General features: G+C 39.5%; 1 protein-coding gene across 2 annotated transcripts; it reads right to left on the bottom strand.

Annotated features, from left to right (window-relative positions):
* Positions 1-218: 218 nt before the first annotated feature.
* Positions 219-24,280, bottom strand: btbd8 (BTB domain containing 8). Of its 2 annotated transcripts, none has more exons than XM_014990989.2 (19): positions 23,977-24,280; positions 23,394-23,512; positions 21,377-21,556; positions 19,427-19,530; positions 19,010-19,127; positions 17,390-17,479; positions 16,504-16,584; positions 16,320-16,416; positions 15,567-15,658; positions 14,739-14,841; positions 14,135-14,317; positions 13,180-13,344; positions 11,666-11,795; positions 10,911-10,972; positions 9,003-9,546; positions 7,762-7,849; positions 6,066-6,181; positions 4,131-5,975; positions 219-1,138 (listed from the first exon to the last, which is right to left on the bottom strand). In XM_014990989.2, the coding sequence occupies exons 2-19, from the start codon at positions 23,495-23,497 to the stop codon at positions 639-641; spliced, it is 4,602 nt and encodes a 1,533-aa protein (XP_014846475.2). In that variant the 5' UTR covers positions 23,498-23,512; positions 23,977-24,280; the 3' UTR covers positions 219-638. The 2 variants fall into 2 exon arrangements, with proteins under 2 accessions (XP_014846475.2, XP_087861254.1); XM_088005128.1 differs by lacking the exon at positions 219-1,138 and adding an exon at positions 1,636-2,586.
* Between the last annotated feature and the right edge of the window lie 553 nt (positions 24,281-24,833).

Raw genomic sequence — 24,833 nt, forward strand, 5'->3', positions numbered from 1 at the left:
CTCAGGTTGAATTAATTAAATGAACGAGCTACATACAATTGGGTCATGTTATCCCCATGTTTCACACCCTCAGTTCTAACTTCAATATATGGCTGTTTATCTAAAAAAAAAGACAAACGTTTATGCCATTTATAAATTACTAAAAGAAAAAAAAGTTGAACTCAGGCTGTACCTTTCAAATAAATATTGTTCTGATAACACATGACTACCTCCTTCAATTTTTTGCATAAACACAAACCTTTATTTTACACTTAACAGGAGCCAAAAGGCTGACATGATTTTTCTTTAAGAAACTTCAGTAAACCATATTATAAGACTACAAAGAAAGAAAATGTCTTAAAGAAAAGACACCATTTCTTCTAGAGTCTTTTGTCTTTTACAGTTTTGAAAGAGACACCAACTGAACAGTCCAAGCTACAAAAATATCTGCATGCATACCAGCCTGCTCGTGTCAATTAGTCTTTTAAGGGCGGAATGACAAATGTGAATGGAAGTGGGGTAAAGTCCACAGATCTGCACAATCCGGGAAATGATGTCAGTAGAAAGACGTGACATCACAAATAGCATAAATAAAGATAGTAAACATATCATTTTTAAATAAGAGGGGTCAACTGTCCAGCAGGTTTTCCTCTGAGTAGTCAGTGGTGTGTTTCCAGTTCCACGATGGTCCACTCTCCCTGTGGGGATGCGGCGTCTTCCGGAGAGAAGCTAGTCACCGTGATGCTGGTGGAGGAGTCTTCCATGGGTGAGATGAGCTCTGCCCATCGTTTGAAAGTCTCCTTCTCCGGTGACAGAAAGGCCTGCCCGTCCAGGCAGTCCCGGGACAAGGACAGCGTCTGCTTGATGAGGTACTGAGCCAAGTTGAGCTCCTCGGGCACCGGGTTGATCACACCCAGGTTGGACTCGTGCTCCGACAGGAGCTGCCTGAGCAAGCTCCAGTCTCGCTCGGCAAAGTCGCTGCCGTTCTCTGTGTCCCCTTTCTGTCTCTCACCATCCACCTGTTGTCTAACATCTCTGTCCTTATCCAAACAGCGCTCAAACGCTTCTCCCACGTCCATCTCATAAATGGGAGAGAGGACTTTGGATGGTCGGTGGTCATGTTTGCAGGTTTGATCCAGTCTGTCAAGACCATTGTCCCCTAAAAACAATTGACAATACTGCAAAATGATAAACTGAAACACTCTTCCACAGTTCTTACACTTTATAGATGACTTACTACACGCTAAGGAGAAACACAGATAACAGATTTTACCCTTAATGCAGCTGTTTCCCTTTCAAACATGATGTCACGTAAGGAGAACTCAAGGTGGCAGAAGCAGTATGATTAGATAAAAATAAATGCTATTGCTGTGAAACACAATGTACCAGATGACTGAGATCTGTGTGAAAGGGTACACAGTCACTTTAAAGGTAATGTACAAAGGAATGTATTTCTGAATGCATCTCTTTATCCAACTCGTAAAGCAAAAGAAGTCATGCATTGCCAGCACTAGTGAACTTTGCATTTTTCTGAGAGTTAACACTGATATGTTCTGAGGTTTGTGCACAGGTCTCTTAACAGGCAGAGCTAAAGAACAAATACTGTCACAAAAATGCAATTGCAAGCTGAAGACACAAAAATGTCATGCTGCCATGTTTTCTTTTTTTTTTAACATGTCTTCTTATTCTGAACATTCACAATATGGCAAATGAATTTGCCAACTCGTTAGCTGATGATGAAAACAACATATTTCACTTTTGCATTGGGATAGTACTGCAATAATGGTGCGGCAGGAGCACTTTTTGGGAATGTGGTTGGGAAAAACCAGAGACATGGCAGGACTATAACAGCTGGTCTAGACACACATTACGTACTTTAAACTGGCTACTCATGTAAAATTAAATGTACTCAACAGCAAAACACTTTCCATAAGCAATAGACATCTATCTCTCTACACACACATCTACTGGGGATGACTAGAGATAATGTACAAAAAAAGACATATAAAAGGATGGCACAAGTGGAATACAAACTAAAGTGATTACATCATGCATGTGTGCCATGCAAAATAATAATCATAAAAAAACAAACAAACTACAAAGCAACAAAAACAAACAAAACCCTCACCCCTTGGGAATGGGTATTTCCCTTAACAGAAAAAAGGACAGCAAAGAGATGCAAACCAAAAGTTCCTCCCAAAACAATATTTTCTAAGAAGCAGTGGCAATATGGTGTCTTTTTTTTTTGTTTTTTGTTTTTCATACAATCATTTTTAGGCAGTGGGACTTTTGGGTTTGGAGGTCAATGTCACAAAAATCTGCTTTACAGTTGTAAAGGTGCTACATACAGTATTTTAAAATCAACAAATCAATCTAAGATTATTATTAGTTTTTTTGGTGCTATAAATACTGTAAACAAAATTTATAGTAATAAGCCAGATTTTGGTCAGTGTTTCACCCTACAAACCTGGAGTCCTGTGGTTTGATGGTGGAAAAAAAGTGTGTAATTGAAAACAAAAGAAAAAAATCAGGATTTATTTATTTGAGGATTTTCTTTGATAAATTTGTGTTTTTCTAATAATAAATTTATTTATTATGTTGATGTTTCTGTAAAGAGAAGGAAAAGAAAAAAAATTGCATTAACTTCTTAACAGCGTTTTGCTCTGCTGATATGTTGAAAAACATGTTATTCTGGTCCAGATGTGTGGACTTCTGGGACTTTGGAGAACATCAAGTCATGTCACATCATTAAAGTGTGTGTCACTTTTAACAGCATCCTGTTCAGAAGAGTGCATGTGCATTGGGATGAAAGGTGTGGAATTGACTATCGTATTTTACTTTTGTTGTGATGTCACACATTTTAGTTTTTTTTATATTTAAGTATCAACTAAATGCTTAGAAATAAACTTTAAGTGGTAAGATAAAATTCATCTTACCATTGGGTAAGATGAATAAATTTACTCAATGGTAAATTTACCTTACCGTTGGCTTTTATCAATTATCCAAACTGATCAAAATGCAGAGCAAACCATCAGTTACATTTTCCGTTTAAAGTACCCTACATAGAGAGGTGAATGACTTTTCATCAGCACAGACATAGCCATCTTCGTAATGTTGCATATCATTTGATATTATTGTGTGTTTTGCAACATTTGAGTAGCGTCAAGTTAAATGTGCGTTATACATGTGCAAGAGTTGTATTCAAGCTACAGCTTGGCTTATGTAGCAATCAAACTGTCAAATGTGTAGTGGAGTAATGTCGGAACGTTTTTTGATGTGTTGGTTGAAAGCAATCAGAAATCTTTACACATAAATAATACATCTCCATATGTTTTGAATTAATTGCGGCCTGAATATTAACTATTTTCAACTGTATTTTGTATTTCAGTTGCAATTTTCCTTCATGTAAAAGGTATTTTGTGAACAGTGTTCAGACTTGATTTGATCTTAATGACAACAAAGGAAATGTAGCTACACTGATTCATAGCCAGTGCAGTTTATGAGGTCACAGTGGCATGAGCAAAACAAAAAAGTCAGTCGTGATTCCTTTAGTGTCTGACATACTGATTCCAAAATGCTATAAGGAGCACCACAGCCTATGACAAACAATCTATAGCTTAAGGTCAGATTTTTCTTCTGTTTAACAGGAATGACAGAGAGAATATTTTTATCTTTATGTACATCAAAGTGCATTGGTTGAGCTATGTCACAGGCCTCATCACAAGGCAGCATCTTTTTTTTTAAACATATGCATTTCTCTTATCGGTGTTTCAGTCATTTACTACTGCCTAAATGCTTTTATCAAACATAATTTAGTTCTTTTAAAATGCAGAGATTTAGTAAATTGGTTTAATGACACCAAACATCCAGCTTTAAATGGATATTGATGTGGCTCTGCAATGGATGGATCTGGATGAAGGCAAGATTTGAGCAATGAAAACATGAAGTGCATTTATGATTTGGAGTTTGAATAAGTTACTTCACTATTAAGTTCATCTATATCCTTTCCAATACTAAATAAGGTACATGTTGAAAGGAAGTCTGGGAATCGGAGCTAAGGAGAATTAATCTTGGAAGGACAAATTTGGTGACTACGGAAATTTGATGGTTTGGATTTGAGGTCTACAATGGGGCCGTAGATCATACATTACCTGATGGAGATTGTGCAGCTTGCACAGCAGAGCCCCCTGTCAGTTGAGGTTCATTTAAGTCTAGATGTAAATCTGCTTTCTTGCTCTCTGAGGTATTGGGGAGACCCTTGTTATTCCCTCCATTGTACTGTTCAGTGTGGCGCAGATCCAGGTGGCATGGGCGCTCTTGGGGAGTCGCCTCCTTAGTGTCAGAGTCCAGAACTTTATCCGATATAACATGATTGCTCTCTTGTTTGGTTGGTTCTTGGATTTCTGTGAGGAATACAGACTCCTCTTTCCCATCTATGTTGAGCTTCGTGGCAGTGGTTTCGGGATCGAGCGGCAGGGTGTTCTGTTTGTGACCTGAAGGACACGTAGTGGAGTCACACTCGAAAACATCGCAGGGAGTGAAAGCTTCATCCGTTTGCTGAGGTGGAGTCTGGGCACCTCCTTCCTCTGAACCTAGCTCCTCACACTCGTCAACAGACAGCAGCACTGACCGGCGGAAGGTAGAGGTGGACTGGTAGTCTGGTTGATCGTTGTTCTCCTGGTCTGGGCAGTCATCATCAAAAGCAAGGTTAACAATGCCCTGGAAGTGTGGGGAGGGTTCTGTTGTTGGCAGTGATCCATCACCTGGAATAACTTCGACTTCGGACCTCTCATCTTCCGTTTCGTCCTCTTCCTCATCGTCATCTTCTTCTTCCTCGGAATAGTTGGGAACACCTTTCATGCTCTCATTGGTTCTGACCTCCGTGTGCTCTACCGGAACCTCCTCTCTTTGCAACCAAGAACGTGGACGTTGTCTAGCTCCCTCCTCTTCACTGGTGGTCTCGGCCTCTCTGCCACGCAAACGCACCTCTACCCTCAAGCCAGCGCCACTTTCGTACATCTTCAACTCTTCTGGGGTACTTGTGTCACTGCTGCTGCGACCCAAGAAGTCAGAACAGCGCATGGTACCGCATTTGGACACCCCTCTGTCGTTGGAGCAGTCATCGTCTTGCGACCCTCCGGCGTCATAGTCCTCAGAGCGGGGCTTGATGTCATCAGATGATGTGGTATGTGTGCTGCCACTCTCAGATTCGGGGCTGATTTGATGATTGATTCCTCTCCAGGAGTCCTCTATGGGGGTGTCGGTACTTCCTATGCTGCCAGGGGTGCTAGCCGGACATTCTGTGTCTTTTGGGGAATTCAGCGATCGAAACTCATGCTCTGGTCCACTGTTTACATTAATAGTGATTATGGCATCTTGAAATGGCTTTGTTTTACTTTTATCCAACTGTTTACAAGTGTCTGCTTCTGCAAAATGCACATGATGGACTTTGTTAGGTGTTGGTGTAACACTGGTCTCATCTTGGGGACTTGTTTGGATTTCTGACTCTGCTTCAGTCTTCTGCACAATGTGGTCAGTGCTTACTTCTGAAGGTAGGAATTCCTCTCCACTCTGCCCTACTGGATGTAAACTTTGTGCTGCAGAAGGCATAAGTTGCACAATATCCTTATGCTTCACATTATCACTGGAGTCGTCAAGTGGACTCTGCTCTGATGTTTTACCAATCACTGCTTCTAATTTTTTACTTTCTGATATCTTGGAGGGAGCAGGATTGGATGGTTTGGAGGTTTTTGGTGAAGCTTTTTCAGCTGATGAGTCTGGGGTATTTTTTGGCTTTGATCCAGACTTGGTAGTCGAGGAGACTTTGGCTATTTTGGCATTAGATTTAGCAGAGACTCCGTTCGCTGATACAGGTTTTACGGTCTTCTTTTTCGTATCACTGGTGACTTTATTGGTGCCTGAGGATTTGAGTCCATCCTTGCTATATTCCTTTCTTGGAGAAGCTTGCTTTTTCATAGAAGTTCCAAGCTTGGAGACTAAACCAAGGAAGAAAATATACCCAAAACATGAATTCTCTTTTACAATATTTTGACAGACAGCTATATTAAGGAGCTTGAACAACTCACCATGATGGTCCAATGTAGTTCTTCCCTTGGTGTCTGGTTTTGCCGCTGCAGCAGACTTTTCTGCTGGACTAGTTCTGGTTTTAGCTGGATCTTTCACGCTTGATTTATTGGTTGGGCTGGTAAAATAGATGAACAAGAAGCCAAAGGAACAATTTTATAACAATCCACTACAAAACCAAACATTAGTTTTAGATGAAAACACTTTCACTCCAACTTGCATTTCACTCACGAGTCAAGGTAAATCAAGAATGGCAACTGTATTTATTTTCCCTTCCATTTTGTTCACAGGTAACTCTCCATCTAATTATTAAATAGAAGGAAACAGAACAAAAACTATAAAAATTTTATTCTTTTAATATATGGTTGTGGTTTCCCATGTCAGGATATAATGAAAAAATATCCCCAGTTGGCACTGAAATTGAGAAAATATGTTCAAATGCAACTTTTTAGCAATCTAAAGAGCTGAGTACTCCAAACTATTTGGAGTCCATCATTCAACAGTGTAGATTACTTAGAAGTCGAAGGCGAGATCGACAAACCTTACAGATCTAAAGACAGTTTTTTTTTTAAAGACAAAGGCCAAAATCCCTCCACGTCAATATAACAGAATCAGATAAAAGGCAGACAGTTACTTCAAGTTAGAGATGCGGAAGTTTGGTTCAAAGCAATCCAAACGTTTTCCGTTCCAGCCCATTTAATCATCAATAAAACGACGGCTAGTAAAATATATTTTTGTATCCGACATGTATCAACCTGAGGACCAGCCTGAAAGATGGTGCACTTTACTGTTAACTTTGCATAGTCTAGAGCAGGATGTTTCCTTTTAGCATGTAAGAAAAAGCCAAGTTTTTAGTCACCACAGCTTTCTGAATGACTGCCCAGTGATGCTAAATTTGAAACTGATATTTTTAACATCTCTGAAGAGGAAACAAGAGGCTTGTTACAGCACACTGCACAGCTGTTTTTATCCTCCCGAGCACAACTTGATCCAAACATATACACACTCGAAAAGATGCACAAAAACTCTCGACACTGATTTAGGTTGTGTCACTCTGCACCACTGTCATTTTGTACTTGTCAAGTACATACCTAATATTTCCTTTTGCCAAAACATGTCTTGTACAGATCATGAGCTGGTTCCTACCTGCCTTGAACTATTTTCTTCTGCTTGTAGGCCACAATAAGAAACTATACTGCAATAACAATCATATTCTAGCAGGAGGAGGTTATCTGTTTCCTTTCAGAAATCCTACTAATGTTTCATATAAAACTCCAGCCTTTCCAGACTTTACCTTTCACAGTTCTGAGGCCTTTTAATGGTCATTTTAAAATGGCAACTATTGCTGCAGCTGCCAGCAGAAAAAAGAAAGCGTAACAGAAAGAAAGAGAGAGAGAGAAAGACAAAAAGAAACAAACTTATCTATAGTTGAAAACAGTGAAATCTAATTTCCTGACCAATAAAGAAGTCTCTAATTTGTTTCAATCAGTGGTCATAATGCCCCATAAGTGGTTCGAAAAGGGATCTGAATCGCAGTCAATAAATATAGAGTGTAATAACAATTCTCTAGATTTGAGAACTGTTATGATTACTCATCTCTATAGTTTATCAAAACACTCAAACCATAGAAGACGTGGGAATGAATTTATTTTGTTTCCAGCTTTGAAATGAAAGGAAGCTGAAGCCAGTAACTCTCACCTGCTGGTTCTTGCTGTGTCGGACCTCTGAGGCTGTTTGGTCAGAGGCGACTTGTTCACTGCTTTGGCCTGTGGCTTGGATTTTGTACCTAGAAAGCAGGACATGAAACACATGAACAGCTGTTAGGAATGCACTGTGCATCAAACGATCTCATTAAAGAAACAGGAATGATCACTAACATGTTACGAGAATGAGGTGTTCTGGGATTGTGCGAACTCAAGAAAACAAAACTATTTTTACGTATCTCTTTTGTACGGATGTGCAATGAAGAATTATAACAGTAATTTGGTTCTCTGGTCTTATTAAATATGTGTCAACTAAGCCAGAGTTACAACGGAGTATTAGGGCCATACCAAGAAAAAAAAAAAAAAAAATAATAAAATAAAATTACATAGTCATACAATTACATGAATAAAGTCATAGTATTAACATCTCTGAAGAGGAAACAAGAAGAATAAAGTTGAATTAATATGAAAATAAAGTTGCATTATTCTGAGGATAAAGTCATAGTAATACCAGATTAACATCTGGTGTTACGTCTGGTACAACTTTATATTATAAGAATAAAGTCGAAATAATACAGAAATAAAGTCATTTAAGAAGAAAGTCCAAATAATATGAGAATAAAGACATAATACTTTGAGAATAAAGTCATGATTTTGCCTGACTAACGCCGTAATATTATAACTTTATTCTCGTAATTTCATTTTTGTTTATTTTCTCAGCTTGGCCCAAACACTCTGTCCTGCAGATTGGTCAGCTGTTAGATCAAACATTTTGGAGACAGAGTCAAACAGCTGAATGAACAGCCTTCCATACTGGTGATTGTATATTTGTACCAGCAGGACTGGACAGGACAGTTGGTCGTCCAGCTCCAGCTCCCTCATTAAAGAGCTCAGTGGTCTGACCCTCCCCCCTCTCCCCCCTGTGTGACAGCTGTGGAAGGCTGCAACCTCTGCTGCCACCAGCAGACTGACAAAGAGAGAGCTGTATGTTGCTTTGTTTCCAGACAAATCAGTGTTCAGACATGAAATAAGCCCCTTCTTCCGAAGCTCCCTCCCTGGGACAGCACAGTATTGATTACACTAATTAAACTGATGTTCCTTTCTAATTCTGGCTACAGTTTTATCTCTGGAGGCGACTCAACAACCATTCAGCTTCAGCTGCTGTTCTGCCGCTAGAGGACAATGAATCTTGGTGATGCCGATGAAACGTAAAGAAGTCAATAAAAGAGTGTAAACCTGGAATGGAGTGGCTGTCGTGCAGACTGCTGGCACAGTTTTCTGGCGAGGTAGTGGCTGATGTGGATGAAGCACCAGGATGTGCTTGGGTAGTGACGGCACCAGCAGACTTGTCAGCCTTTCCCGCCGAACCTTTCTGGGCTTTAGCTACAGTCGCCTGGGTTGTGGATGTGCAGCTGGGGGGGGAGGTTTTAGGCCTCGCGCCTGGGTTCGGCTTCTTTTCTTGCTCTTTTGGCCCGTGGGAGCTTCTCGAGCCATTTGCCTCGGACACATCCCGCTTTGCCCCGGCGGCTGCCGTGCCGTTGACAACCGCTGCGCCGGCCGGCGCTGTCTTTGCCTTTGTCGCCACGCTCCTGTCTTGTTTCTTTGCGTTCTTCGCTTTAGAGTTTTGGCTTTCTCCCGGCTTGCTTGCTGTGCTCAGACCATCGGATTTCATGGCTGACGCGGCGCTGCGGACGTCTGGGTTTCTGTTTTGCGGCGCCCGGTTTGTCCTGTGAACCGGAGAGCTCTCAGATTGAGATGTGGGGCATTTTACAGCCTTTGACTGCAGGATAAAAATAAGTAAGAGTCATGTAACTGTATTACTGCACTAGGTCAATCAGCAGGGAATAAAAAAATAAATAAAAAATCAGCAGTAAAGGGATAGTGGGTAAAATTAGACCATCGTGTTACATTGATGTCTATTCTCAGATCTACTCTGAGTCTTTCAAAAGGCAGCTTTCTATTTTGGCACACAGAACCTGACTTTCTACATGACCTGAGGGACATTCAGTGCTTTTAGCCACTAATTTATGATGTCTTGGCGTTTAGACAACACATCAGTTACATCCCATAAATCTGTTCACTTTCTATTTCTAGCTCTTACTATGGGGGCATGTGACACACTGTGACTAAAGAATAGCCACTCCCATGGATTGCCGTGAGCTAAACTTGCCCTTTAGGTTTGCATAATTAACTTTGGCAAAATTCTTGCAATGATAAAATTAAGAGATGCACCAAGAAAACAACTGATAGCTGCAATCAGACAATATTACATTTTCCTGGTCTGTTCATAGATCAACTATGACAACGCCTTGTCATAGTCTCTTTCTCTTTCTGAAACTCCGTCTTCAGGAAATCATCACAAAATGGCTCCTCTATTAACCCTTTAATAATGTTTTTACCAGCGTTTCACTGACAAGTAGCTCCTACAATGAGATCAGCACATGAACAGTTCTGCCAGGTGTTGCTAATTGCTGCTGGCAAATCTGAAGGAGCTGAGTGGAGGAGCCACAGAGGAGTGCTGCTCTGTGAGGCGGAAGCTCAAAAGTTTCTAAACTGCAGCTCTAAGGAGGAACTGTGCCTTGAAGACGGGGCTGAGGTCCAACCAGGTGTTTTGCACAGCTAAATGGTTACCGTGGAGATTAAAGGATTCCTCAAACATGAATGAAAGAATCAAAGCAACACTCTAGGAATGTTTTCGATAAAGGAATAACATTATAACATGATGTAATGCTCAAAACTGTTGATTTTTACATAACACTGCCCCTTTAAGGCTTCTATATAGTTATATAGTAAAAGCATAAAATCTTAGATTTTTCTATTGTTGAAACAGCTGTTATTATATGAAAGGACCTATAAAACTAACTATCAGGGGTTGAGACATGCCTCTACATGTTGAGGTGTGCAAAAACAAGAAAAAAAGTTGGTGAGCAATTAGCTGTTTTGCCCAGTTAAATGACTAATTAACTAGGTTTCATTTCCATAGATACTTGTGCCCCTCAACCTGAAGAGCTTCACTGTAGTGATAAGTTTGGGCAGTTGAAAAAAAGAAGAAGCTTGTTTTATTTTCATTATAAAGAAAATTTCAATTTATGTAAAAAGCAAAATGAAATGTTACTTGTGTCTGATCCAAACACTGATCATTACCTGTGAGCTAGTGAACACTGGCTTTTTACCGAGTCTTCGATTGTCTCCTTTATCAATAGCCTCTGTCAGAAGGTGGAGAAAAAAGTAACAAATGAACAAATGAGATTAACCAAAAATATAACATTAACACAATATAACAACAATACATTATTTCACTCACATTCACTGATTTTACATAAAAAACAAATATAGTTAATGATCTTTCATTTACATCTCATACATTCTCTTACAAGCAAAGCTCCACATTTATTAAACATAAAGGTTTTAAATCCTGAATCCTTAGAATCTAAACACACTGCTAAGAACTGTAGGAACACTGGGCCATACACCGATACCAGTCATATCAATTATTCATGCATCCCATTTCCAAATATTATTAGATCAACATGAATGAAGCGGGTTGGTAATTGCATTTGTGAAAGCTTTTAAATGTATGCAGAGCCACAACAGCAGCAGGCTAAGCTTCATCCTGTTAAAAACAAGCATGGCGCATCTGGTCCATTTACCATGTTGATGTGCATTCATAAGCCAGCGAGCTGCACACACTGCCACTATGTCTCATAAAAGCTCTGGCTGGATATTAAATGGGTTAGCAACCAGCGCGCTGCTGTAATATAAGAAGCTGGAGCAGAGAGGACTTTGGAGGATTTTTATGTAAGCAGAGCCACCGGCTTTAGTAGAAGACAACAAATGAAAAGCATTCCCGTTCCTTCCATACACAGAGCGAGGCTTTGAGACAGAATTCCAGCCTTTACCTGCTAATATCCTCTCTTTGTGTTTGGGTGAGAGTGCCTCCCATCCTGGCGTGTGGCGAGCCGCATAAGAGGTCTGAAGCAGGAAGGTCCAGAGGCGCCCACGTAGCGTGCCGATCTCCTGCCTAAACGGCTGGCGGTGACACAGAGGAGACAGGCAGAAGAATGGAAGGGGTGCGCTGCAGCGCGGGCGAATCAGCAGCTGCTTCAAGAATGTTTCACCATGGCAACAAATACCCTCGCCTCCTCCCTCTTCTCTCTCTCTCTGCCTCTCTCTCTGCCCCTCCCTTGCCCTCTGCCTCTGTGGCTGAGCTCTCCTAAACAGAATCTGGGACCTCATGAGTCGATGTCCATATTCCTGTTTTCACACTGGAGGACCGGAGGACAAACAGGAGCCAACGCTGCTCTCTGCTGTCACAAATCTTACAAACAACACACTGCCTTCGACATTAGACACACACAGCTAGATTAGTGAGGCACGCGGCGTACGTCACAGCGTCCCTCAGCCTAATCCATCCTGCTCTACTGTACGCAGCTTTAACTCCTGCAGCCAAGTCACTTTGTCGTGGGAGCCACCTCACAAGCTTAGCTCTTGTCTTTATGTTGCTTTGCAGACAGTTTCTCTTGCTGGTTAATGGAAAATGGAACACCTGAATCTCAATCTGAGGCTGCATGCTGTCACTGAATTCTGGAGACCAAAGAATAAAATCGGGTATCATCCGTTCTGCTGGAAGACTTTGTCAAACAGTCTCTGGGCCTGCTATTGATTGGTATGGCAGTAAAAGACAACTAAATGATGCTGTTTGAGAGTTTGATTTTCTTTGTAGATGAGATGTGATCTTATGCGAGTACCCACTGGCAATAGCAATGCTTTTTTTTTAATGACAAACAAAAAATTATTTTACATCCTACCCATTAAACTAAACATACGACATTATAATGACATAAATAAAGAAGTAATATATTGTGGAAGAGGGATCTGAAAATCATTGTAGATCCAAAACATAAACATACATTTGTTGGTTTGCGTATCAAAAGAAAAGCATGCAGTGCCCAAAATGCGTCTATTCACAGCAACAAGAACAGGATTTGGATCACTTTTTAAAAATGCTATATTTTGCCAATTTTAATAAATCAATTTAGTTGTCTTTTACTGCCATGCTAATTTCCCTCAGGACTGAGACAAATTTATACTAGTCTTAAATTACGAGTCAAAAAAAAAAGAAAAAGAAAAATCTGTCCAGTGACTGAAAATGCCACACTTTGGACAACTTTGACTGACTTTCAAATAAAATCACTGCAGGATCAAAAACATTCATGCTACGAAAAACTGTTGTGAAATTTACTGAATTATGTAGGTAACCATATAATTTGTCATTTATTGTCTAATCTTGATTTGTATTTATATAATTCTACAAACTAATAAAGTAAAACCTTCAAATTTAATAAGGTCGTGTTCATATCGTCAACATATGTTCAATCAACGACAATCCAACTAAGAATAAGGATTAGTTTACCTCCTCTTGTTTCTGATGTTCCAGGTGAAAATCTCCATCAAAGTTATCTTCACACAGAGAGTTAACAGCAGTGAACAGATCACAGCAGTTGTCCACAGCTACGCCCTCCCTCACCGCCAAGCACAGCTTCTTCAGCAGCGTCGGCTCTCTGGTAAACTCCTCTCTCTGCAAGTCAGTGACACACCAAGAACAAAACAGATGCAGTGTAAAAGTCTTCACATTTCTTAAGATTTTCCACATTTTGTCACATTAAAACCACTAATTTTAGGTTTCTGGTGAAGAAATGGCATCATGGGGAAGTTCTAAAACATTTTTCCAAAATGTAAAACTTTGAATTTAAACAGCACAGATCAAGCCATCAAGTAAAAAAAAAAAAAAAAGGCCCGGCTGACATGACTGTTGTTAGTTGGGAACTTAATGTTTACTGCAGCTCTGAGAAGGAGCAACACAATCATCCAAAAGGTAAAACAATTCAAGATAAAATGTGTTGTGTAGGCTGGTTAGTAATATCTCCAGCCTGTGGTGTGAATTTTAAAGGTCAAACTGGTGATTGTTTGGCATTTTGGTTGAACAGATTTCATTCCACACTGTAAGAACCTGATTCGAGCAGGTTACAGGAAGCTGAAGCTGTTGTTTACATCTGCTTCCTGCCGCTGACTGGCTGAGTTGAATAAATTAAATACAAGCGGATTTTAGTGCAGCAAAGTCGGCTTTTCAGGAAAAGCCTCTGGATAAAACGTGGTTCTACTTATTATAAAAGCACGGCTGTAAAAAGATTTATATTTTTGTGCCGTACTTGAGATTTTAAACTGTGAGAAAATAATTTTACCCTGATTAAAAATAAGTAGCTTAAAAAATAAATATGAATCATTCTTGAACTGCAGTTGGCAGCACAAATGTTCCCTGGGCCGCACGATGAGCCCTCCTGGCTTAAAAGGTGTGGAGCCGTTATTACCCTGCGGAGGTCGTGGAAGGCCTGAGTGTGGATCACCCTGGGCAGGTGCTGGACTATGAAGTGCAGGCTCTCTTCCTGGAGCTCCACTGCCATGGCCCTCACATGCTGGGCCCACTTCACCTCTGGGAGGCTGCCAATCAGCTGCTCCGTGCCACAGAGCAGAGTGATGGCGTTCCGTACAGTCTGAGGGAAAACATCTATCAGCTAAAGGAAAAACTCTCTAAGAACAACAAACAAAAGAGGTGAACCAAACAGCATCAGATAAAAAAAATATATAAAAATGTATTTACTCCTGCCCAACCCCCTGGTGATCAGAGGAGGGAATCCCCTCATAGTGCTGTAATGTCACCATGTACCAAGTTCAAACCACAGCGGGTCAGTCTTGATTCACAGACTAAAGACTCAGCCACCAATTACAAGCCACAGATCAATCTTCATCCAAGTCCTGAATTAGGCCGATGTTAATAACAGAGAATTGAATAAAGCTCATCTCTAATCAGATCGTCATGCTTTTTCCTTCCTGTTGAAATAGACAAGTGCTCTGTTTGGTGATATTTGGGCTTGAAAGGAGCAGAGCAGAGGACAGTGGGAGGAGTCCACTCACCATTGTGTCCGTTACGGCCGTAATGCAGGCGCGCTGCAGCTCCGGGGACAGGAGGGAGAAGTTCCTCTCACACCAGGCTTTCACAAAATGTTCCGCTACCCACCTGAAAACGCAGAGTGGACGCAATGAAAACGCATTTCCTGAAGCCATAGGATCTACACAGTGTGCATGTGGTTTAATTTCTGATTACATATTTTACTTTATAACTACGCATTATTTTGAGTTTATCACATAAACCAGTAATATGCTGGGATGTTTGTGGCTATAGTGTGGAAGAGAGAAAAAGAAAAGTTTGAGTGTAAAGATTTAAAGAAAGCGCTGTAAAGAGGTGGATTCTCACAATGAAAAAGATAAGAAGTAAATTAGCCTAGAAACATTCTAAAACGTAAAAGTATTTATGTAAATTGAATTATATGACTGTTAAAAATATTAAAGCCAGATTAGAATAAAATAAAAACATTCAAATTTAGGCTTGTAGACAAGCTGTGTTTCTCATTAAAGCAGATTGCCCCGGAACCTTGTCCTCCTCTCTTGGTCGCTTAAAGAGAAGCATAAACTGAAGCCTGGTTACCTAGCAACAAGATAGAGATGAAAAAGGTCTAAAAGAAGTCAATCAGCTGTAACCAGGAGTGGCAAGAATGACTCCAACTATGGCCAGTCATAAATAACTGTAATTTTTCAAAATGTTTCCATATAACATACAACCATGTAGGAATATTAGTATTCAATGTGAATTATATTCTATTTTGTATCATTATATAGCATTCAGAATGTGATAGTATTATTTTCTCATTAACAGCTGCTACTTGGTGCTGAATGCAAACTTACCTCCTACAGAGCATGTGGAGGTTTTGGAGCCCTAAGGCGTGTGTGAGCGACAAACACTCTAGAACCGTTTTCTGAACCCCGTCAACTGGCTGCTGGAAATGGGGAAAAAAAACAAACACCTTCCATTTAAGAAACAGATGCTTTAGTGCCAATATTTGACAAAGAAATCCTTTGCAAGTAAATATCATGCTTGTTTATGAAGAGAAACAAGTTGATCTGTGAAAATGTAAGTGTGAAGTGTTTCAGTCAAGTTCACCTAAATCTGAATCCTAAAATTTGTTTAAAAAAGATTTAAAAACCCAAAAAACCAGAAGAAAACTAGAAGTGGATGTGTAACATGTTCTCCCCCAAACCAACATATTTAGTAAGTAAAGCACTAAAATATAACTGAGGCGCAGTATAAATTAACTTACAATCTTTACAGCAAAATTAATGCATGCAGTGGTGAAGGGCTGCTGGTATGCAAGATTTCACAGCCTATTATATTTAATGTGCCATCCATCCCAACTCATCCTGCCAACAATAATGTATTTGAGTGGTTTTATCTACTTTTACATCATCTCCTGATCAAGACGGTCGACAGAAAAGAAATGGAGCAGATAAAAATAGGTGGGTCAATCAGAGTTGACAACAGTTTAGTAATTTGGTGTTTGTAATTTAAATAACTCAGAATTTCTAAGTTTTATTCAAAATTAAAGACAAAACCCTTTAATGTTAGCAGACTGCCTTCAGTAACACAGATGCTTCTCTAACCTTGGGGAAGAAGCGGCAGTAGTCGCGGGTAAAAATCATCTCCACCAGGTCTTTGAGCCCCTCCAGACCCAACATGTCTGCAGCTATGGTAACCTGACTGTGTGGTAGAGAGATCGCATTCAGGTTAGCCTGTTTTCTCATCGTGTGCAGTGATTACTGAACCCCATACTCAGACACACTGTACCTGGCGTTGGCTCCGCTGGGCAAATCCATGACAGCTCCGTACATAAACTGGAGCAAGATTTCCATCTCATCTGGTCCCAAGCTGAAAAGGTTGACATCAATAAACAGTAAAACAAAACTGCAAAAATCTTTGTTCAATTTTCAGGCCTGGATTTTAGATGCATAAATTTAAGACTTTTTAAAATTGCAGAGATTTTGGATTTTAATGTCACAGTTGGTCAGGAGAAGGAAACAAAGAGTTCAACTCATTATTTTGTACACCATTGCAAAATAAAGATAGTCAGGTAGTCATCAATAATTTTGTTTTTGACTTTGTTAAAGTTTGTACACTTCTGAAAACAATTTGTTGCACTTTTTTAAATATAGTTTCCAAGAACAGGTGTGTTTGTTTTTGACGCTGAATACTACAAAGAACATTTTGTGGTTATATGTGGACAAACTTGCATTTACATCACAAAAACAGTTCTGCTAAGAGCTGCTTAAACATCGCCCTGACTCCTGCAAATACAATCATACATTATCCAGCACTTAATGCACAAGACCGCAGCCTGAGGGTGAAGGAAAAGGCTCCCCCAGCGAATCAACACAATCGCTCTCCAATCTGACAGCCGTGTCTTCCTCCGTTACCCTCAGATCAGCGATGCATGGACAAATGACACTTTACGTCATGGAGGAGAAAAAAAAAAGAAAGAAACAAAGTGTGGAGGCTGAGATGGTGTGGGTGTTAACAGTGGCTCCTCAGCATCTTCGGAAGGCTAGACATTTAGACAACAAGAACCGTTGTTGGTAGAAATCCAAATACCATCAAATACCTTACTAGTAGCATCCTATAAGTACTTGGGTTTGCAAGGTAAAACGTTGAGATTTGAGGTGAGGAGAAATCTTACCCATGCAGAGTGATGCATTGTCTGGAGCTCTCCATCCAACTCCCACTGAGCATAGCACGGAAGTACTGAGAACGTGCACACAGGATCGCCCTAGAAAACCAGTGAAGCAGAATTTTTTCTTTTAATGCACATGCCATATGCTTAGAATGATATATTTCTGTTCTATAATTCATTTTACTTACATGCTTTATTAAAGATGGTGTTTGAAACTTTTTGCATATGTGCTTCCAATTACCTACATCATCGTATCATCCTCATACGGCTTTAGTAAAGGACTGAAATATCTATTGAATGAAGCTAGTCAAGGGACAGAGAGAACTTTAACTCTGCTGCCATGGCAATCACAGCTGCAGAGCAACCAGAGCGTGGCCCAGCTTCTCTGTGACGATCACAGGAGTCAAGAGAAAACTGTCTCCATGGTTACTAGTTGAAACTTCTACCTTTGAATCACTGAATGACCACCCACTGTTGAGTGGGGCAGCACATGCTGCACCTCTGCTGCTGTATGTTACATAATGTAGAAAGGACACAGTCAACATAAGGCTTCAACATGACACCATAATGTAAAGGTGTACAATAGCTCTTAATACAGCATCACCTACTGGATAAAGGAATTATATTGTGAAATTTCTATTCACTTATTGATACTATGCACTTTTAAAGAGAAAATCCACGATATAACTGTGGATATACCTCTTACACTCAATCATGAATAGCCTCACCTGCTAGACAATGTAGAATACAACTTTTTGTATGTGGTTGGAATCTAAATTAAAACATGTCCATGTGTTAAAATGGCCCAGTCAAAGTCTGAACTTGAATCCAATTAAAAATCTGAGGCAAAAATTTAAAATATATGAGAATAACAGCTACTCAGCTTGAGTTATACTGCAGTATAAAGTATTGAAATTATTCCATGTCTAGATGCACAATGCTGGTAGAGTAACACCCAATTAGACTTACAGCTGGAAACAAAGGTTAAATGTTAGTCAACAAGGCTAACTGCCCGTATGCTTCTGACATAAATAGAACTAACCTTAGCATTTTTGCTAATTTTAGCTTTTAAACTGCTGTTTACACACTAGATGGAGTATATTACTGGAGGTCGCATTTTAGCTAACTCTGGACATTTTTATGACATGCAACAAACACAGACTCTTTTGTTTTAAGCTGTTTAAGCTTTGATGCTCAAACTTGAGGCCCACAGAACCGAAGTCAGCATCAGAACCCCTCATTTGAATCTGAATATGCTAAATGAGAAAGGTTGCTTTTAAATTTCTTCAGAAATGTTCTAGATTCCCTTCTCACTTCTATTCAACTATTCACTAGTTCTAATAGTGGAGGTTTGTCTTCTGAGAATACCATCAAACTATATGAATATTAAAGGCTTCAAGTTCTGTATATTTTGTAAATTAGTAACTGAGTTCAAAACAGAATTTAATATTACTTATTTAGTGATAAATTCATTTCAGCACAACCTTTAAGAAACAATTTGGGATCTAAAATAGCTCCTTTACTCAGCAAAGCCATAAGATTTCCCATCGTTAGAAAAAATTCAGGGTGTATGAACACTTTTCAAAGAAACTGTAGTCTAGTGGATAGCAACTAAAGTAGCTCTACCTGTGGCAGGAGAAGACCTGCTCAGCCACCTGGATGGTGATGTCACACTGTTCTCCCCTTTTGTACAGATCCAGCAAGTCAGTACTGAGGCCTGAGGCTGGCTCAAGAACAAACGCACCTGGACAGAAGCAGAGATTGATAATAAGGAAGCACCAAAACATCTTACGTGAACTTTAATCTGCTCTGGATACATTATGTGACTGATAAAACAACGTAAACTAAGAGAATAAAGACAAGGCAGGGTCTAAATCTGCAGGAACTTCTTGTAATTAGCAGGAACAGCAACAAAGGCCCAAAAGGGATTAGCTCTTAAGTAGATTATGACTAAGAAAACATAATGTGAGGAAAGTGGATAGAGGTGGGCAGCTTAGTGGTCACATGATCCAGAATAAACCCTCCACGTGTTGATCTGTTTACCTGAGTCAGTGGAACTGTGAGAATCTGCTTGGTTTGCAGCGCTGCTCTCTGCGTCGCAGTTTGCTTCAGCCGTTCGCATGCTCTGCTCTGCTGTGTACACTTGCCTGTTGGCAAGACTCTGAAAGTTAATTAAAACGGAACCTTTTGTGCATTTCCAAGCCACAGTATCATCTGACACAAAATGACATCTGTCACCACAGGACTGAGTAGTATTTTCACCCTGTGGGCAGAGACGTTTATCTTAATCAGTGACATGAATCTTCTCAAAAACAATGTATATTCTATATTTTGCCTGGTATACTACCTTGACCAACATGGGAACTGAGAGGCAGTGTTGTACTCATTTCTCTAATTTGTTAACATCTGTTTTCCTAAAATGCATTTAACTGGCAACAAAAGATACAGTCATCTTTTAGCACAAGCAGACACATAGCTCAGGCAGAAAGGGGTTGAGGCTGGAAATAAATCACTGTCCCTGGTGGAGAAAACTAAGTATTGCACCTCCTGTTATCGCAGATGAGCTGCAGCTTCTCTGCATTAAAGGAAGTCGGTTGATGTGGGAGATATTACAGAGCATGTAAAAAGCTTTTATGTCCATCAGTAGTATGAACGTCATAGATACATGTGAACCACGTTTTATTTCAGGATGGAACATGTCTACAACCACCAGTTTTAGTGATGCTTCAAAACAAGAACTGGGTGAAAATGTTTGAACATAAGGTCAAAATTATACATAGATTCTCACTAATATTTAGAGAAATGTTCATCGGGGAGTTGCAGAGACGCCATCAATAAGCCTTAGGCAGGATTCTGATTGGACATTTATCCAGTCTTTTTATCGTTAATGGTAGAGTTCGGTTCATTTTGCTCTGAAGAATGATTCATACCTCAGAGTATGGATCATTACGATACTCTAGTATAGAGTATAGTAATGTCACCTCATTCAGGTAAGTTGGCTGACCTGAGTGATGCAAACCTTAGTCTGCTTTAACCTTTCCAAAACCAGTTCCAAGATGTGTTTGGGATCCTGTTGGAACATCCTGTTACATTCAAGTTTAAATCGTCTAGAAGCAGAGTTGAGGTGAAACTGAAGAATGTACATGTAGTCTATTTTGTCCAGTCCACAGGAACCACTGTCACTGAAGCAGTTCAGAAGTTGGCTGTTTCGGCAGGACAAGGATCATAAAAAGATTTTATAACTCTTTTGAAAAGCAACATTAAGCTTCTGGAATTGTTCAAACCTCAACTCTAATAAAATGAAATGGACTGTGCACATTAGCCACCTCTCTCCAATGAAACCCACCAATTTCAATGAATCTGGGTCAGATTAAAACTTCAAAAGGAAACTCACTTGCCTAAATGAAATAATTATACTTTTATATTCATTCTGAAGAAGTCTGCACTGTTTGCATTGGCATTCAGTGCAAACAACATCAACAGTTCACATGTGAGTATGAGCAGCCCTAATGTGATGTCTGCTCTAAGAATCTGTCTTTGCTTTCCCAGCAGCAGCTGCTTTTTAAGGATGAGCATATATAGTTAACAGAGAAACCTGAGAAACATATTGACTAATTTGCTGCTTCTCCCTGAAGGATCAAACCTCTCAACGAGAAAGCTGAAACCTTTCAAGTGTGAGTCACAAACAGAAAATTCTCAGCGGTATTATGAATTCATCTAAACGACTCGACTCGCAGATTGTTAAAGCTCATTCATAGCAGCATAACAACCGAGACATTAAATGAAGCTGCTTTCAGAGAAGTCGACTCAACTTTTCTTTAATAGCACAATTATGGAGGTATTTTTGGTATTTATTGAGGTTCATAATATATGTAAATGAACTTCTGTAAGACACCCACTGGAAGTTTAGTGCCAAAAGAAATGCAGATCTGAGGTTTTAAGTGATGCTGTTCTGTGAAGTAAACCAGGAAACAGAAGAGAACTCAAGTCTACCTGAGAAAATCCTTCAGTGCTGGCAGATCGTAACCTGGCAGATGGATGATGATGGGATCTTTATGCGTCTGTCCTTGTAGGAGATGAGGAGCTCTGGCCAGCAGCACGGCTCTGTGAGCTCGGACTGAACCAGAACCCGCATATAGGGAGACATCTGCCTCAAGTTCCTCCTGCAGCAACCTGGAGAGACACACAGCAGTTATTTTCCAGGTTTCTGCCTCAGACTTTAAAATCATAGCAACAAATACACAGACATTAAAACCAAGAATAAATAGAAATTAAACATTTTACACATTTTCTCAGAATTCCATATCATCACCTTCAGTCATATTTTGCCAAAAGTGATTTTGGCAAACAGAAAAACAAAACTTTTTACCTAAATCTTTCTTTTTACTTAGTAAATATTTTACCTACATCATTATTCTAGGAAGGTGACAGCATAGGGGAGCACCAATTGCAGTTTTTTGTCCAATCATGGACGGATCTTTAAAAAATTTGCTGAAAATAGCGAGAAAGTTGCTGAGTTGGCAACAGTGGGGTGACTATTGTTAACTGCAAACATGCAGACATGACCTGCTGGGCCGGTCTGTCTGTCAGTCAGCTCTCCCTTTGTAGAGGTAGATAAGATCGGTTTTACATGCAAGTATTAGCCGATGGACAATCTCCAGTGTTTAAGGAATTCCATACTTTGCCTGACTTAAATATCCAGAGTGGTCAGCCATGTTTACGCATTTAAAATCTAAATACAAACCTTCCCTGTACAATCAGAGCACAGTGGTGCAGTTGTAAATATGGAACCAGGAAAAAAAAATTATTAAAACACCAACTTCATGGGTTAATGGGTGAATGAAAAAAATCAAAAGTAAAGAAACTTCTTGATACTCTATTTTAGAGGGTCAGAAAAAAATAAATTCCACAAAGAGTCACAATTTCTAGTCCTGGGAATTCTGAATCAATTCAAAAAGCTCAAAAATTGAGTCTGCTTAGTTTTTTGTACAAATGATATTTTGAATAATTATTTTTGCTTAATAAAAAGCCAGGCAGCTAAGCTACCCGAATACTGGTCATTTAAGTTACAGGATTTGATGCATACGCCTAGGTTTGTAAATATAAACTGATGGAATTTGATACAGTATTTAACTTTGTCTTTCTCCCTTGTCACTCACATATTTTAAACAGAATATCCAGACAGATTAGAAAAATTGGTTTCCGAATTATAAGCCATTTCTGAATTGAATCGTAACCCTAAAAATCAGAATCAAATCGAATCACTAGACACTTAAAGATTTGCATCTCCTCTCTATTTTGTTTTTTATCTGCTTATCCAGTCCCAGGAGATACATTAATCAAATTCCCATACTTTTCAAGCCTCATAATTCCTGTCCAGAGCTTTAAACATATATCCGATGGCCTGTTTTTCCACTTCAGGACTTTGGAACACACAAGTCCTGAGGCGGTCCACTTCTTCTTTACCATCATCATATCTCATCCCGCCGCAATGACTGATCTGGGTGACCCAGAAAACAGTCCGAGTCGGCCAAGTGTGCACTCATAGATCAAATGTCGGTGTCACATTTGTTCTCCAGCTCCAATCACAGTGAAGAAACAAAAACCTGACAGGCCACTCTTGTTAAAAGAGGATTCCCATCCCAGGTCGCTTGTATCAATGTGACCAATTAGCTAATTTAAAAAAAGTTTGTTTATAGAAGAAATTCCTTGTGAGATCGATGTGTTGATATCTTCTTCATATGGCTTCACTTTAAGAGTCAGGCTCACGGCTATCCCTCTTTAACATTTTCACATTTTTCTCACAATTATATTATTCAAAATATAATTTTAAAATATATTTTGCAATATAATTTTTAAAAAAGTTAAGTATACTCAACCACAAGAATTTCTGTGTATTTTATCTGGAGTTCTGATCAGCCAAAACAAAGAGGTGCAATAACTGTGAAGTGTGAGACAAACAATATGTGATTTTTTTTTCAATGCCTGTGCAATTATAGGTAAATATTACCTGTTGAGGTCTGCAGACAAAGCAGATGATAAACATCTCCTCAGCTGCTCTTTGTATTTGCGCTCTTTGGCCTGGAATTCTCTTGCAGCTTCAGTGTTGATCATGGCTCAAGGAATTCTCTAAAAGATAAATATATAAGACAGATTACTTTGTGATTTGAGAAGAGAATCAAGCAAATAATGACATGATAATTTAAACAGTTGGGAGAAAAACATATTCACTCATAAACCATACTATATTATCTTACTGCCTGCAGACGTAATCATGTCTCTGTGTATAATATGGATATTTCTGCAGGTTGTATTCGTAGCAATACCGTTTTTCGCCGAACTGACCGAAGAGGCGCTGTTTCGCAAGTTAGTGATAACAAGAGGTAGCGGCTACAAGAATCAAAATTATTTGACAACCATAACAAGATAATTTTCACCGCACATTCATAACGTAAATAAGGGCGTAAATTATTTAAAAATATAAAGCGCTTAGTTAATAAATAAAAGAAACGGGGGGAGTTAAAAGTCCAGCAGTTCTTTAACCGTGTACGAATTAAAACAAACAAAACCATATAAAGATACCGGAAACATACCTGAGCTGTCAGAGTGAGCCTGTTCTGTCTCCGTTACCTTCCGTCTGTGCTTCACCAAATACACTGGACATCTCTTATCTTCCTTTCAAAGCTAGCATGCTAGCGCTAGCTAAGACTGGCTACCGATAACGGTGTATGTGATTAAACGTGAACTTCGAATGGCTCGTGACAAAAACAGACCAGTACAAATAATATTCCGTGTTTTTTCCGTTTGGCAGCATTTGTATATATTCACGTAGCGACATTACAAGGGTGCTGACCCACTGACCGATGTTGTTGACATCACTACTGCACGCTGCTCCCCGCCCACGGCACACAGTTTGACAAATAACCAAGGAGCGGACGAACCAGGAAGCATTCTGACATGCGCAGTGCAAGCACGTGGACTGTCGCTTCTAATTAGCTTGTTGGTAGCATTCACGACACGTTATCTCTCATAATATGAGAGATAGATTTGATTCAGTTTTGAAGTTTTCTACATCCAAATGGTTATGCATGAATATAAACAATACAAAGGGCACTGAGATTACAAAACAGAAATCCCATATAGCTTTCTTTTTAAGGTAAAAAATACAAATAAAAGTAGAATGAGATGTTTGGATTGGGTATATTGAATCAAGTTCTTACCGTTTGTAGAAAATTAAAAAGGAAAACGTATTATATTTTACTTTCGCAGCTGTATAGTTTTCAACTGTTTTATTCAGATTGTTTTTAAAACGTGTATCTGGTGTGTTTCTATTTCTCCGAAAATTGCTGCACCTACACCTATTTCAGCAAAAAGGGACAAATACAGTATTAGTCTATTTGTATATATCAATTTGACCATTCTTATTTCCCTCCTGAAAACTAAACAATTC

The sequence above is a fragment of the Poecilia mexicana genome, unplaced genomic scaffold (assembly GCF_051168715.1).
Source record: "Poecilia mexicana isolate PSO_F unplaced genomic scaffold, ASM5116871v1 scaffold_4, whole genome shotgun sequence".
NCBI lineage: Eukaryota > Metazoa > Chordata > Actinopteri > Cyprinodontiformes > Poeciliidae > Poecilia > Poecilia mexicana.

Bases quoted from the DNA above. Each gene is read 5' to 3' on its own strand.
- btbd8 (XM_014990989.2), bottom strand. From the start codon at position 23,497: ATGATCAACACTGAAGCTGCAAGAGAATTCCAGGCCAAAGAGCGCAAA. The intron at 19,128-19,426 runs GTAAACAGATCA...GCTTCTGTCCAG, and splicing joins TCACAGTTCCACTGACTCAG to GTGCGTTTGTTCTTGAGCCA. The intron at 6,182-7,761 runs GTGAGAGTTACT...CTATTTTACCAG, and splicing joins GACACAGCAAGAACCAGCAG to CCCAACCAATAAATCAAGCG.